This window comes from Scophthalmus maximus, chromosome 7 (assembly GCF_022379125.1).
Source record: "Scophthalmus maximus strain ysfricsl-2021 chromosome 7, ASM2237912v1, whole genome shotgun sequence".
Lineage (NCBI taxonomy): Eukaryota > Metazoa > Chordata > Actinopteri > Pleuronectiformes > Scophthalmidae > Scophthalmus > Scophthalmus maximus.
The window spans coordinates 17,523,544-17,540,053 of record NC_061521.1 but is presented as its reverse complement, the minus strand read 5'-3'; the positions used below and the strand labels follow the sequence as shown (position 1 = coordinate 17,540,053).

Genomic DNA, 16,510 nt, shown 5'->3' with positions numbered 1-16,510 from the left:
GTGTGTGTGTGTGTGTGTGTGTGTGTGTGTGTGTGTGTGTGTGTGTGTGTGTGTGTGTGTGTGTGTGTGTGTGTGTGTGAGAGCAGTGGGCTGGTTATGAATAAAATGTAAAGTGGTCGTGTTACTGATTTAAATAATGAACAATCTCATCAAACAACAAGGAACAAGAGTACAATTCAGACCACCTGCGTTTGATGCAAACACTTGATCATTTTCTTTTTAATTCACAGTGCAACAAACCCATTTTGGTCCGTGCTGTGATTGTGTTTCCTGTCGTTGTGGTGTGTGCAAGTCAGTGTAGAGCAGAAGCATCTTAACTAAACTCCCCATCTCACCTGCCACCGCCACCAGCGAACCCTTGCACACACTCTATTCTCAGTTTGTCTAGCTTTTTATTTATTCATATCAACCTCCTCTACCACCAAGTTTGTCAGCTCATGTGTTTCTTTGTGTATATACCTGTACGTATGTGTGTGTGCACATTTGTGTTTTAGTTCATGCCAGGTCCCTGATGACTCACCGAGCATATCAGGTTTGCTTTATTGCCCTATTGAAAATGCCCACTTACAGACATAGTCATGAATTAGACTCTCACTCGTATTAGACTAGACATGAGGATGAATTAAAATGAAGGAGGAAGATCAACCTTTCAGTAATGTTCATGTGAATCCTAATCAGAAGTGCTGTATTTCTAATATATGTCTGCGAGGGAGAGGAAGATCGACTGTCACTGTGGGTGTGTGTGTGTATTTTTGTATGCTTCCTCTGCCTGATAGTGTGCGATCAATCACCTTGGTGTGTTGATTTATGCCTTAGTGGACTCTGAGTGATAAAGCCAAATACCAAAATATCCTCCAATTTGCATACACTGTCAGAGGGAGAGCTGATTGAGAGTTTGTGCGCGTCAGTGAGAAGTCACAAGAAGTGAAGGAGAAGAACAGGGTTAAGTTAATGAGAATTTTTGTTGTTCCTTGACCCAGTTCTTTTACGATGGAGAGATAAATCAGTAAAAAGGAAGGAAGCAGTGAGGAGGAAATAGAGAACTAAAGGAGGGAGGGGAGGCAACAAGTGACACAATAGTCATGGAGGCCATCCAAGATGAAAATGAGTTGGTGGGTGCAAGAAAAGCAGACACAAACATGAAGTAGTATGGTAGAAGGTATTTTGGCCCTGAAGGATTTGTGCACACGACTAAGGGAAGATAATGAAAGAAAGAGAGGGCAGGATGTGATGTGTCAGATAATTTAAATGTTCTTTTCCCCCTGCAGCTTTATATTGATGTCTCTGTTGTGATTCTTGTCTTCACGAAGAAGCCACTGCTGCAGATCGAAGTGTTGTCTCTCTATTAAAGGAGCACTTTGGGAGCGTCTAGCTGTGAGCCCTGAGATTCATGTCGTCTTCCTTCGGTGGTTCAATTTCGTGTCTACATTCCGTCTTCTGCTCTCAGCATAAACTGACTTCATTTTCCTCTTCTTGTTCTCCCCTTCCTCTCAGAGCTGCCCTATGGCTGGGAGAAGATAGATGACCCCATCTATGGCAGCTACTATGTAGAGTGAGTCTCCCCGTTGACTTGGTTAATGCCTGTAAAACAGGAAATGCAGTTCCATGGTTTACAACATCTTGTTATGAATTATGTAAGGCTACAGTTTCATCTCTTTTTCATATCTTTCTGCTCCTTTGACGAAACTCTGACAGTGAAATGCTTGTCTGAAGCAACTATCCTCAGAATGCTGCTCATAAAGTCTGGTTTGATTGTCAAAATTAGCTGAAATGTTGCTCTCTAGGCGCTGTTTTATTTTGAAGTACATCACAATCAAAAATTGATTGTAGTTAGTGGTGAAAACTTACTCCTTCACAACATTTGGCTGTAGCTGAAAATCATTATAACATACTTTATTTTTTTTATTAAAATGATCTTGTAACTCTTCTTTTGACTGAAGTCATTGCAAGTTTGTGAGCTTGACTTTTGATTTTCAGTGGTAAAGGGAAAACTATTAAGCCTTTCCTCGAAGACTGAGTCCTTTGATTCACAGTCTACACTGACAACGGTCAATGCAAATTGCCCTAACAAACAAGGTGAACAAGGAGTCAATCAAACACGTGTGTGAGTCATTTAGTCAACTGAAAGGCAACATTTTTATCTGAATGAGCACTTACAGTACATGTTACTGAAAATATTCTTTGGTAGAATGTATCATTTAGAACTGCATTGTGGTATCGCTGTGTTCAGCCCGAGTAAAGGCCCTAAATGTTCCCTTTTCCATTATTCGTAATGATGCACTGTATTTTCAGTCACATTAATCGAAGGACTCAGTTTGAGAACCCAGTCCTGGAAGCCAAGAGACGCCTGGAGCAGCAGCAGCAGATGCAGAGCCAGGGACTGTCTGCTCTACCATTGCCCACTATATACAGAGGTACACATGGAGTTCTACACTGTGCAGTAATGGAAAACACGCTGACATACTCACTCGGTTGCACAAATATAAAAATGCCAGGACTGCAGAAAGGGCATGCATGGTTTCATGGGCATAAAGGACCCCTGAAAACTGTGCTGAAAGATATTTAAATTGTTTTTCCATTTTCTCTGTTGCATTTGTATTTATGTTCCTTATGTCAGAGAATGGGCAGTGTCATAAGTATTTGATGGGGCAGATGCACAATGTTACAATGTACAGGGTCCAATGGAGATAGCAGACAGTGCGGGGGACAGAGAACATGCTCGCCCCGAGGCCCCTATTGGGCTAATCCAGGCATGCATATGAGGTCGTGCTAGACCAGTACATCATGCACTGCTTCATATGAGTAAAAACTGCGTATCTCCAATTAGTCATCTTATGAGGCATTAGGGATTATGTGTCTTTATTGGTCTTTTCATGTTCAGAAAAATTGTTCATGCAGCACTGAAAAAAAGAATACAATATTAATTTGACAGACCAAATCACACGTTTTTCAAATATCAAGGATGTGAAAATATCATGACTTAACAATCCTCTCTCCCTGCAGAGAAGCCATTATTTACGAGAGACCCAACCCAGCTGAAGGGCACCTTCCTGTCCACAGCTCTGCAAAAGAGCAACATGGGATTCGGCTTCACGATTATAGGAGGCGATGAGCCGGACGAGTTCCTGCAAGTGAAGAGTGTGATACCAGATGGACCTGCCGCCCAGGACGGAAAGATGGACACAGGTAATTTTATCTTTACCGATGCAGAGTTTTGACAACTGGTTGGGGAACAAGTGAAGAATCCAACAAACTACAAACTGTCACTGTTGTCGCTGCTGATACTGTAATCCTCTGTTTATAGAACTGCTTAAGCACAACTTCATCATTCATCAATTAATACTTTACTGCCGAAACAGATCAAATGCGAAGACTTTTTCATGGCAGAGTTTTAATTTAATTCAAGCAGGTTTTTATCTGTGTGTTGGGTTCATTTCTGACCTCAAAGTCCAGGGGAGAACAATACAGTGTCAGTGTCCAGGATATTTGGTTTTGCTGTGTAATTTTGGCTTCAACAGTTAGATTTGTGCCTCTGCCAGCAAAGAATATTTCTTAACAAAAGTCACTGGTGCGTAAATATGTTTTATGGTTTCAGCTGGCAGAGGTCACACACAATATCACATCCATACATTATGTTTGTATCTTTGATATATAGTCCTAAGTGATTTAGTGACTTATTAAAGTCATTTTAAAAAGTCAAAAAGTTATTTAGGGGCAATATGTTGCCTCTAAGTGTTTGAGAGTCAAAGTTTTTGAATCTTTTACAGATACAACTCAAGCAGAGTTGTTTAATTTCCCTGGAGCTGTGTACTAAAATATCGCATCAATAATGTAAACAAAATTGCAGTGATAGTCCGAGCAAGTGAAAAACTTAGTGGTAAAGGTTTGGCGTATTTGGGATGCCCTATATTTGTGTGTGTAGCACTGTGTCCTCTGTAAATGCACCATACCACTCTGCTTTTAATGAGTGTGAGAGGAACTCATTTGTTGGGACATAACTGATCCCTGCAACAACCAGCATGTTATCACTATCGTCAGATCCATTCATGATGAAGGCCTCAGCTAACAGACAACAAAATACCCAAAGTGTGATCCATAGGTTGATTTTCAGGGTTCTCTGGATTACTTAGATTAGCTTTTAATCTTTTACAGAAACAATCCCTGGTTGAGGCCTAATCTCAAAGAGTTGATGTTAATGAAAGTCATAGTTCGCTGTAGAGGAGTTCAGAGGAGGAGTTAGTATATGTGTGCTCTTCTTTGAACCAACTAGCCTTATGCCTGGCACGATTGGTGCCTAAACCACTCAGTTAGAGTTAATTCCAGAACTGGGAATCCATTTTTTCCTTCCCTCAGCGTCTCTCTGCTTTCAAGTCTCTCCCTTTGTCTATCACTTTCACATTCTTTTTTATCTAGAACCCATCTTTTTCTATTTTATCTCCATCTCTCTCTTTGTCTATCTGGCTCACCCTTTATTATGCTTTCTTATCTAGCCTCGTCATCTGACACCCCCCCCCCCCCCCCGTGCTTTCAGCCCAAGTATATTTTCATCTCCTTTCTCTTTCTACCTCTCGAGTTTTTCTCTCTTCATCCCTCTATCTTAGTCTATCAGCCTTTTTCTCTCTCGCTGTTCTGATTTCTCTCTTTCCATCTTGCTCCTCTCCGCTCTTTGACATTGCCTGAGCTCCGCACACACATGCGTGTTCGCGCACGCACTCACGGTCTCACATGGACGCGGTCGCACTGCCACATACAGACTCTCCCTGGCTAAGATTAGCTGGCCTGAGCTGTGCGGCATTGCTCTTAGGGATTGTGTAGTATGTGTGCACGTGACATGTAGGGTGTGTGTTTATCTGTGTGCACATGCTCATTGGAGTGTGTGCGTGGCTGCATGTGTGGAAAAGAGAGTGCCTCCAAAACTGTGAAATAGAGGATTTGAGGCAGTTGCATTTGTCATGGGGCTGTGACTTTAAAGATCAAACCCATAACTTTCTGCACATTCATACTACTAGAGATGACAGAGTATCTAGTGTCATGTCGGTGAAGTTGTTTCACCTTGTTGTTGTCGGTATTCAGGAACAATGTTGACAAACGACCAGGTGACATGAACACAAATTTAAAATTTAGTGAGGGGATTACATTACACTGCCAGCCAACAGTGGTGCATTTTAATTTTGTGTTTCCGTCTGGCCACCAGGGTATCATGACAATGCAACATCATAATGCATCGCGCATGGTCCAAGACTCACAACTGTTACTACTTGGGACTGTGACTGTGTGCATCCATTAAAGATTTTCTTGATGAGAGGATCTCGGTGTGAAATTGACAGCCATCTGGTGCACACGTTCACAGAGACACTGACCCTGTCTCTCTCTCACCTCTCTGGCTCACACATAAACTTGCCTGCAGTGGCAGTGAACTGATACTATATTCCTGTGTGACACTTGAGAGGGACAGCATGTGTCCTCATGTCACGATGCCGCTGAGATTCGACATTTATGACATCAGACTGTGACAAGTTGTGTCCTTGCTGTCCTCTGCCTCCTCAGGTGACGTCATCGTCTACATCAATGACATCTGTGTGCTCGGCACCACGCACGCCGATGTTGTCAAACTGTTCCAGTCGGTACCGATTGGTCAGAGTGTGACCCTCGTGCTCTGTCGAGGATATCCTCTGCCTTTTGACCCTGAGGACCCCAGCGGAGCAGCAAGCGCCTCTCTGACACCCATTGGCCTGGAACACCGCCCCCTGGTGGTGAATGGCCGCAGCAGCTACGACCCGTACCTGGAGTACCTGTCCCTGAGCTCCCAGCTGCCTCCGCAGGCTCTGGCCCAGGTGGGAGGGCATCACCCCGGGGACACGCATCTAGATGGCTCATCCCTGCCGCCCACCACACCTGGCTCCGCCTCGGCACTCACACCTCATGAAGACAACGTGTCCATGGCCTCCTCAGGAACTGCAGGGGTTGCCGGGGCAACAGCACAAGGGGCAGAGCTGCTGACGGTTACCATGGTGAAAGGGATGGAGGGATTTGGGTTCACTATTGCTGATAGTCCCACTGGTCAGCGAGTCAAACAGGTGACGTATTATGGATTGTCTGTGCATATCTACAGTCACTTCGTAGACGAGGATTAATCCAGAAATAAGAGGCTTCAGAACTGTTTAATTTTAAATATTATTTTACTGTCTGTGTTTCAGGAAGTGAATGTGCTCTTTAAAGAGTGAAATCTCAGTAGTCAGCTAAACTCAGTAGTTGAGTTTGGTTACAAATGAAACTTGTGGCAGAGTTAAAACAGCAGGTCAAGGTAAATTTAATGAAGTTGTGTAACTAAAAGGAAAGAGACAGAGATCATGATAATGATAAGAAAGTCATTTCAGCTTGTTTGCTATCTACCACGCTGGTATGAATGAAGACTGCCCTAATGAAGCAACACTACCAGTCTAAAGTTTTAATAATATTAGGTCACCAAAGAAGAATGAAAACAGGGCTTTTTCAGTGATTAAGACATTGGTAAATGTACAGTTTTCCTGCAGCAATGGAAACAAATGAGTTAATACAAACAATTTCTACAGGCAACTCAGTTTCAGTAAGCTGTACTGTATATTTCAAACAGAATGTTGACAAAGGGGCAAGTAACAAATGAAGACAGACTTGTCGGTCGGGGCTACATCCTTCAGCGAGATAATGACCCAAAACCTTATAATAAAAGAACTAGACAGTCAGTTCATGTGATGAAAGAGGAGGAGAGTCTCCAGACGTTAACCCAATGGAGGTGGTTTGAGATGAGCTGGACAGAAGGTGAAAGTAAAGCAGCCTGTGGAAACTTCTGCAGCACTTATTAATTCTTGCACTTTGAGTAATATCTTCATGGTTGAATGCACTTATTGGAAGTCGCTTTGGACAAAAGCGTCTGCTAAATGAATATAATGTAATGTATTGAAACAGTGTTAGGATCAACCTACAATCTACTGGGCGATATTTTTTTCACATTTATTTATATTTCCATTGTAGGGAGAACACCAAGAGTCATTCTTAGTGTATGTGTTCTCTGCTTTAATTGCAGACACACTGAGACAATGCTCCGAATTTCAGTTACCACTGGAAAAAAAGGTTCTTACATTTAGAACAATAGTGTGTAGAGTAAGAAATCTCAACCTGCAAACCAAGAATCCAGGCAGTAAAGAACAGATAAATTAGACACAACGAGATGTGACAGATGCTCTTTCTCATCCCTGTTGTATTTACATATGCAGTAAAACATCTGCACCACATAAAAAGTGTCTTACATCTGTCTCCACAGGTAATTTGCTTGATGTTCAGCATTCAAGAAAATAACTTTAATCGTACCTTCAAGTGTTTCGAATTATTATTCCCGGAAACCCTGTGGCCGATGTGTCATGTTCCCGCGGTGCAGGTGCTGGAGCCGGGCTCACAGGCAGCGTCGGGGCTGATAGAGGGAGACCTGATCCTGGAGGTGAACCAGCAGCCAGTGGCTGCAGCGGGGCATGGACGAGTGGTGGAGATGCTAAAAGAGTGTCCGGTGGGAGCCGAGGCAACGCTGCTCATACAGAGAGGAGCAGGTGAGAGACAGAACATGTGTCCTCGTTTCTTTTTCTGTTTTTCATTCATAAGGGTGACAAGGAGGCTTGGAAGGAAGGACTAATACAACTAGTGCCAACTTAACTGTATTTACAGTACAGTATAGTTTAGTAAATGCAAATTGATACCTTTGATACGTTTGTACAGAGGAATTTTAAACCTTTCTGTTTTTCTAGCAATGAGCCACCAGTTTCCTTTCAGAACCTCCACACTGGTCAGACAGTGCACGGACCACTGAAAGTGGACTTTTAAGGAGGCCTGAGCTAATATGATACGTTTCAGTTAGAGGCTCAGCTGAGGGGCTGTATATCAGTTTGACATAAATAAGGACTTTTTTGAACTGTGAATCATGCAAAGCTACGCCTGTTGAGTCCCAGAATAGAAACATATAGGTGGAAATGAGCATGATAGGTCCCTTTTGATACCTGCTGACACCCCATGATCTATTCATATCATTAGATGTGGCGAATATAATAACTGTACAATTGGTATCAAATCACAGGTAGCATATTTTTTTCACCTTTTCGAAGACCAAAATAATTTTGGCAGACTTCAAGAAGGGTCCAGAGCAAGAGCAACTGTCCAGCTTAATATAAGCTGACTTCTGATTGAAATGCACAAATATCATGTAACTGTGGATCTTCAACCTCAGCTGCAGCTTCACAAAAGAGCAGTCGAGTGAGAGATATTTTGATTCTGATATTTTTGAGACCTGTTCTATTTTTGAACACTTTCAAGTCATTTTATTCAAATCTGCGGATGACATTTTATTTTTGGAATATTAAATAGAAAAAAGGTAAAAGAATAATTTTGCCTGAGGCAAAACTGGACAAATTATTATATTGTGTGTTGAAATAACTAGAGTGTTTTCCTAAAAAGAGTAATACCTAAAGATTATTTTACAAACCAATCATTTCTAGGTGTTGGTGAAGAAAAAAATTTAACTAAAATCTTTCCCCCGGGGAAATTAAATTGTTGCAGGAGCAAACACCAACAGGATACTATATTAGAATATAGAGAACATTGAAATGAGATGAGCAATATGTTATTTCATATGTTTCATATGTGCTGACTCATGAAGAGAATGCACTAAGAATACAAGCAGATGTCATAGTAAGTGTGTTGTGATCTTAGTGTTTTCCAAATTCGGCTTAATCACCAACACGTCATTTATGTTTTCCACTGAAACAGCCTGGAGCAACACTGGTGGGGTTAAACACGGGGAAGTGTTTCTACCCCTCCATGCAGTAGAGAATTGGGAGGACAGGTAGAGTTAATGTCACTGTTATCTGTCGTGCAACTCTGTGGGTTGAGGTGGCACCAACACTGCTGTGGCGAAAGCACTTTCATTCTCACTGTGGCCACTCGTGCTCAAAACAAATGAGAGTGTCGAGCTGGCAAACAAAGATGAACTGGTTGGCATGTTGCTGTTTGGCTACTTGTACCAACTGTACTCCAAACAACATTTTTACTCTTGACTGTATACAAATGGTCAAATGTGAAGTTATGCAGGGTTATAGACAGTCACTACCTAAGGGCTCTAAAGACAGAGTGCTTTGTGTAATGTTGCAACTTTAAAATAATTTTAAATACATTGATTTACCGATCAATTTGTTTCTGGGTCTCACGATCACCAACCGTCCTGATGGAATCGATTCTTCTCGATCCTTCTCACAGTGGCTCAATGTTTCCTCTTACACCAACTTGGATTTTAAGTGAACATGTAAAACAGTTTTTATAGATCTCAGTGTAATTGTGAGTTGTTGGACAATACCTGCACATGTTCAGCTTTTTACCTTTCCTCTTGAAGTGAGAAAAGGAGACAACCACATGCCCTTGGTCCGACAATATAAATCAAAATGGAGTTATACCTGGAAAGAGGAATGAGACAAGATTTCACAGCGGGGAAGCTTGAAGTGCAGAGTTCTTGTAAAATTGCCAGCACGACATGGAGTGTGGCCATTTTCCCTCTTCTCCTATTTCCTCCAAGCTTGGCCACCTGCAAGGAAATTAAATTGCACAGGGAAAGCTTTATTTGTTTGACAAGTGCTCTTGCACTCATTCTCTAAAACATGTTCTGGTCACAGGGGGGAATTCGACTTAATAATTACCTGCGACTGCCTATGCCACTGAGCCATATCGATCTGACAAACAACACACACACACACACACACACACACACACACACACACACATACACACATAGCCTGCATATGTACAGCATCTTCTGGATGTAAGTCCAGAGAGTCAAACACTGCCCCTCCAGTGGCTATTCAAAGAGACAAAGTTCACAGGTCCACTGTTTGTTTTTCGTTTCCCACCCAGCAATTTCGTTGCTCACTTTCTCATTTTGTCGTTAAGTCCTTGTTTTTTTCTGGAGATGAATTGTCAGGATTGAAGTGTTCATTTGCATCGTTTCTGAGAGGATAACAGAACAATAAAGATGAATTATAGATATGTCTTCTTTCGGGATGAAGGTGATCAGTCTCATGTGCATCTCAGGTTTAATTAACTGACGTGTGACAGGGATTATTATGACAATGCAGACCTAGGAAACAATCGAGACGATAGCTGTTAGTGATCATACTACATCGGACCATTAGTTGTCAGTGCCACTCGGTGGTTTTATGATATTATGCCAATCCTGCTGTCACAAGCCTACGCTGCATTATTCACAAGTATTGGAGATATATTGGAGAAGTGTTGCCTTATCCAAATGAATTGATTCAGTTCTGTATGTTGTTCAGTGAATCACTTCATTAGGTTAAGCAAATAAATTCTAGTATGGTAAGCAGCATAAATGACTCGAGTGTTTGCAGCAGAAATGGAAAAAGTGTGTGTGTGTGTGTGTGTGTGTGTGTGTGTGTGTGTGTGTGTGTGTGTGTGTGTGTGTGTGTGTGTGTGTGTGTGTGTGTGTGTGTGTGTGTGTGTGTGTGTGTGTGTGTGTGTGTGTGTGTGTGTGTGTGTGTGCTTAGCAGCAGTGCATCTTATGACCATGCAGAGCCAGCATCTGCCACCTGGTGGTTAACCTTAGCAAAGACACTCTAATGTTCCCTTGTCAAATACGCCATTTAGAAATTATGCTGAAGTCAGTGCACAAACGAAATTGCCCCACACATATTCATGTATGTGTCATCATTAATATTTCATGACATGTTCATACACAGATCTGTATTTGACCTTTAACACATAAATACAGTTTGCAATGAAAATCCCCCTAAATGCTGAGCTGAATTTGACAAATTACCGCAAAGATGCCATCTCCTTCAATCTCACCAGTTTCTATCATACAACTGAAGAAAACAGTCCCACAAGGACTGTCAGCCTGCCGCACGAGGAACCTCTCTGGCTCTCTGCGTGTCTGCTGCCTCTCTGTAGGGTGACAAAAGGACAAGGTCCTCTGCTGTGACTCAGATATGCGTAATATCAGGAAGGTTTGAGCATGTTTCTGTTTGCAGATGTGGGATATCTTTGCACAGAAACCTTAAGTGTAATTCAGGGTAGCACACATTATTACAAATGTGTGACTGGGAACATTGGTGTGTTTGTGTGTGTGTGTGTGTGTGCGTGCATGCATGTGTGTATTTGTCTCTGTGTCTGACTGCTCCGCTGTAGCGTGGGCACTCTGCCAGAGTTCCACTGTGCTCTGGTCGTGTTCACAGCTCCTTCCCGACATCCTAATTTGAAGCAGAGCCAACCACAGAATAGAGGCATTTTGCGGCACCAATGAGGACGCAGATCATGGCAGTGGAGAAAGGGATGTCTGGCCGCACGAGCCAATCGGGCCGATCTGAAGGCCATCCAGAACTCAGCAGGCTAGTCTGTGAGGCCGACCTGCCAGACTGCCTGGCCACTGACTCGTGAGAGAAGCCACGTGAAACCTCTCAACCAGTCATTCATTTGTAATTCATCAGCATGCGTACGAGTGCCCCACACATCCGGCACATATGGCGATGAACTAAATTAGCATTTAAATTAAGCTTGAATGCATCCGTAAGGATGACGCTCCTCTTTGATATAAGTGGACAATTGCCTTTTAGCTCGTACTCAGTTCCTTCAAGGCGTCATTAAGGAAAGTTTCACGAGACTGAGTTATTAGATTTCCTTAAGAGCGTCCCTTAAGGCTCGTATTCCCTGCAGAATGCGGTCATTAGTCCCAACCTCCCTCAAAGCTCTCCCTCTGCTGCTGCTGCTGCTGCTGCTGCTGCCACTGTGCTAAATCGTTTCAGCACCACAGACAGCGCTCCTCAAACCAAACAGGAGGGTTTTTCATTTGCCCCTCCATCGTCACAGATGTAGCGGAGATGGAGGATATTTTACTTGTAGATGGAAGAGATTTTCAGGAAGCCTTAATCATGTGAATGGAGGGCGTGAGGTTAAAAATGTTGGGGGGGGGGGAAGGAAAAAGGAGTCTAAGGAATGACAGAAAAGAATTTCAATTCCCATTTTGTTTTCACATGGACTGGAAGTGATCTATTGTATTTCCTCAAATCTCCCCTTTTTTTCAGCCCTTCTGGTCCGTTGCCAAGTGCCAGTCTCACACATCTGAGGAGCAGGCAGATGTAGTTGGACATTAATTCCGTGGATTTATTCCATCTAGTCCTCTCTGACATTTATAAGAAATATTACGAACTGAATTAAAAATTAAACATATCTTGATTCTCCGAAGGATATTTTACAAGCGCCCACATCTGTTACAGGATTCATCAGCGATGCAGCATGAATCTGCTGTGCATGATGAGTGTGTTTATGTGTTTCTATCCACATGTGTAAAGACTCAGACTGAATGTTAACACGAGGCAGCCTTTGCATGTTCTCCCCCCCATGTCTAACTGGGTCTCAGCAGCATAAATGTAGTGAATGTCTTTGATTCAGTGGAGTCACAGGGGAGCTGTGTTGATCAGATTGTTGTAGACTGTTCCTTGCTCTCTACATGCAGATAAGATAGGACTTACGGAGGAAAGTGTGTGTGGTTCTGGGGGAGGGGGGGGGTCTGTGTTTCTGCCTGCAGCTAATGATGTAATTATGTTGAAAACAAACGCAACCACCAAACCCGTGTAGGAGGAGTTACACAAACAAAGTCAAAACAGAGGAATATGAAACTGAGAATTTTGAACACTCATATCCAACCATCTCACATGCAGGAACCTCTGCAGATGCTCTTTGTTCCACTACAATTGTTTTTGTTTGCATATTTTGAATTGTCTGTGGTTTGCTGTTTGAGACGTATCTGACAGATTGTCCCAGTCTGCTCTCTGTCAACGGCGTTTTCTCTGTCTCCCACAGGCCACATCTCTCCGTGGAAGGCCTCCAAACAGGTACCATGATCGAACCAAATGTGTGTCTGTGTGTGTGTGGGCGTGTGTCTGAGACAAACAGAGCGTTAGAGAGAAAACGTCCATCTGTGATTTGTTTGTTGAAGCCGAGAGGTAAGATAGCAGCGCACTGGAATCGTTGTTTGACAGTGATGTTGTGTTGCCTCAGAGGTGTTTGGCTTTTGCTTTATGTTGAGATGAACCAGCCTCCCCTGACCTGCTTTATTGCTTTGATCACATCCGATCCCGCCAGATGGGAAAAAGCGGTTGAGATTCCTACTCAAACTGCACCTGTCGCTGCTCGTACAATCTGCACTCATTCATCATGATATTAGTCAGAATACTCAGACATGATGAATCTCATCTCGCTTGAGTGAGTAAGTAAAGTTAAATTACAGATTACCCAAAACGCCCGCTTGAACAGATTCGTCTTCAGCTGCCTCTTCCACAGAATCCACATGATCAGCAGACCAAAGCATTTCACAGTTTAGGTGCTGCGGCCTCAAAAGCTTGATAACCACAGGTTTTAGAGCGAGTGCAGAGTAAACGGAGTAAATTTATCTTGTTGGACCCAAGAGAGCCAGGGAGTGAGGGTGAAGTAGATCAGCCGTGTATGCAGCAGTGCTCCGTCAGCAGTGTGAGAATTTTAGATTGTAGAATTAAATTGTAAATATTTGAATTCATTATCATATCTGCCTGGAATAGCAGTTTTTCTCTATTGTAACTCCACATCGTGTCCACAGCTGCTTTACACTGTATGAAAACGTTCTTTTCTACTTCATTTTATTCCTGCAGCCATCCAGCTCAGTGATCTGACAGCTGTGTGCTGTCTGCCATATTTACCTGAATTAAATCACATGCACATGACGCCAGGCTGCAGCAAAGTAGTGTGATTCTACACACATTTATGCAAGAGTAAGACATGAAAAAAGAAAGTTGGGAAGACCAAAGTCCGTCTGGTTATAATGAACCAGAACGACTTTGGTCTTCCCAACTTTCTTTTTTAGCAAATGTTATATTTTATGTCTTACGCTTGCATAAATGTTGTGTCAGATTTTTAAGCTATGATGTGACAAAGACAGGGTTGGGATCAATGTGATTGGTTTTGTTTGTTTGTTTGCAGGATTACTCACAGAGATATGGACAGATTTGCATGAAAGTTTATCTAAAGATAAGCTCTGCCAAGGTGACAGGTGATTAGATTTTGGGAGGGATTCTGATCCAGATCTGGATCCAGGAATTTTTTGAAGGATTCCTTACCATTCCGTGACAGGGCAAACTTGAAATTTTGAGCCATACCTCCACAAATACATAACATTTTAAGAAGATGTTGGTCAGATGGAGATGGTAATGCAAGTTTTGGGTGACACATCAAATAGGTCGGGGGGGCGCGGAGGCCTGCGCTTTCTGAGTAATCTTTTTCATTATTAATTTCTATCACGTTAAATGAAACACACACAGGAAACCTATGGAATATTACAATAGCAGGTGCACAAACAGCTTGTGGCAGTCCATGGTTAAAATAGGACCCCGTATCTGAAACGTCTTTTGCTGGTGTTTCCTGGTAGTTGACTGACCAGTGGGACCCACATGGCAGCCCCCAGGTGAACCTGTCTGGCCCAGTCTTGCCGCCTGGCACGCCCTTCCCAAACCAGCCACAGCACCGCACTTCTGTGCCTGACTCAACTGAAGGCTTCGACCTTAACAAACCTGATCCTTATGACCTTTATGAGAAGTCGAGGGCAATCTACGAAAGCCGACGTGAGTACAGATCCTTGGGGTCACGGTCGATAGAGAATTATGTTGCTTTGAACTCAGAAACGCATAATATGGTGATTTGAAATGGGAAAAATGCCTCTCTGTGTGTAAGGTCCAGAGTACGAGGAGGTGGAGGTGCACCTGCTGAGGGAGAAGACAGGGTTCGGCTTCCGCATCCTGGGGGGAGACGAGGCCGTGCAGGCTGTGAGTCCGGACGCCCGTGACAAGGCTCGTATGGGACGGGCTGGACCACACACATTTTTGACCTCATACACACCGACCTCGCCTGACCGGCACCTAACTTCATCTCACACTCATCCAGTGACAGTTCATACAACGGTCTAACATACCATACACACACACACACACACACAATCACACTTTCACTTCCTCACACTGTAGTGACCCTCTAACTGCTCAGTACCTCCCATACTGAAGTAACGCCTTGCTAACTTGTGCGAGTGTACAACAGCATGCAAACTGTGACACAAAGAGGCAGCAGAATATTTGGAAAGTGAACAAAATGCCACGCTGACCCAAAACCAGTTTACAAGCTAGAAAAGGCAATTATCTAATAATTTCGCTGTCTCCGTCTCATCCCCTTCACCTTCATCTACGCTACTAATATTGATTGTCTTTGAACAGATTGTTATTGGCGCCATAATAGAGAACACACCCGCTGAGCGTGATGGGCGGCTTCAACCTGGGGACGAGCTCATTTCTGTGGATAAAAATGTGGTTGCTGGGAAACCACACAAATACGTAATAGACTTAATGCATGCAGCGGCTCGCAACGGCCAAGTCAGCTTGACTGTGAGAAGGAGAGTGCAAATGCCTGGTGAGGACATGTTTAGTTCTTTTGTTCTTTTGGGTTGGATACCTATTGTTGTTGTTGTTTTTCACACTTTACCGAGACCGGAGAACATGCTGCACATTTCACTGGCATCACGTTCGAATAGAGACGACCTGGACAGGACGCAGATGCTGACAATCTATGTGTGGGATCATCGTGTTCTTCTCGGCCACACATCGTCTCTGTAGTCGTAGATCATACAGTACATACATCTATCCTTTTCTCATTGTGAGCACTGCGTCTTGCTCTGTGGTTTGTGTTGTTGCTAAATGCAATACACCTGCATAAACAAGTTTACTGTTGCATGCAGACCTGGAATTTGTCCAGTGGCCACGACTTAAGCTGCTAACGTTATAAAACAATATTTCTGATAGATGTCCTCTGTGAGTAATCTCGTCGTGTTCAAGGGTAGCAGAGCTGTGGCGTTGACTCGTCCTGTCCCGTCTCTTGCTTGCTTTCCTCCAGGTGAACTGTGTCCTGTGAATGGCCGCAGCCCCGGCTCAGTGTCGACACAACACAGCTCTCCACGCAGTGATGCAGCCTCAGCTTCAGGCCCTCCAGCGGTTGCTGCCCCTGCTGCCACTTCTCCTCCAGAAGGATCCGCCCTGCAAACCAGTGATGTGGTTATTCACCGCAAAGAGAATGAGGGCTTTGGCTTCGTCATCATCAGCTCCCTGAACAGACCAGAGAACGCCGCTGTCATCAGTGAGTTACCTAAGGGTTGTTATTAGATGTAAATGGTGATGTGTAAATCCTAATGACGAAGAATCGTGAGGGGGCTATGCAATATCTCAGTGGCCCTGGTCGCAAATTGGTCTTAATTCATGGACAAGGTAGAGTTTTTAAATGTCTAAAATGTGCTGACGTCATTTAACAGATTGTGGGATTCTTGACTAATTTTGGACTGATTACACGGAAGATATTATTGTATCCTGCACAAATGCACATAGTAGTAACAGGAACATCTATTGCACACAAAAAATAT

The 16,510-nt window shown here is 43.3% G+C and overlaps 1 protein-coding gene across 7 annotated transcripts in view; it reads left to right on the top strand.

Moving 5' to 3' along the window:
• LOC118315656 (membrane-associated guanylate kinase, WW and PDZ domain-containing protein 2-like) overlaps window positions 1-16,510 on the top strand; it is a 63,113-nt gene that overhangs the window by 39,407 nt on the left and 7,196 nt on the right. For 5 of the 7 annotated variants that reach the window (XM_035643114.2, XM_035643112.2, XM_035643115.2 and 2 more), the window contains exons 7-16: window positions 1,495-1,552; window positions 2,293-2,414; window positions 3,004-3,186; window positions 5,548-6,077; window positions 7,415-7,580; window positions 12,886-12,917; window positions 14,483-14,675; window positions 14,785-14,900; window positions 15,318-15,510; window positions 15,991-16,230. In XM_035643114.2, the coding sequence (XP_035499007.1) occupies window positions 1,495-1,552; window positions 2,293-2,414; window positions 3,004-3,186; window positions 5,548-6,077; window positions 7,415-7,580; window positions 12,886-12,917; window positions 14,483-14,675; window positions 14,785-14,900; window positions 15,318-15,510; window positions 15,991-16,230 (1,833 nt within the window). The remainder of the gene's footprint in view (window positions 1-1,494; window positions 1,553-2,292; window positions 2,415-3,003; window positions 3,187-5,547; window positions 6,078-7,414; window positions 7,581-12,885; window positions 12,918-14,482; window positions 14,676-14,784; window positions 14,901-15,317; window positions 15,511-15,990; window positions 16,231-16,510) is intronic. The other 2 variants (XM_035643113.2, XM_035643118.2) reach the window with 1 other exon arrangement.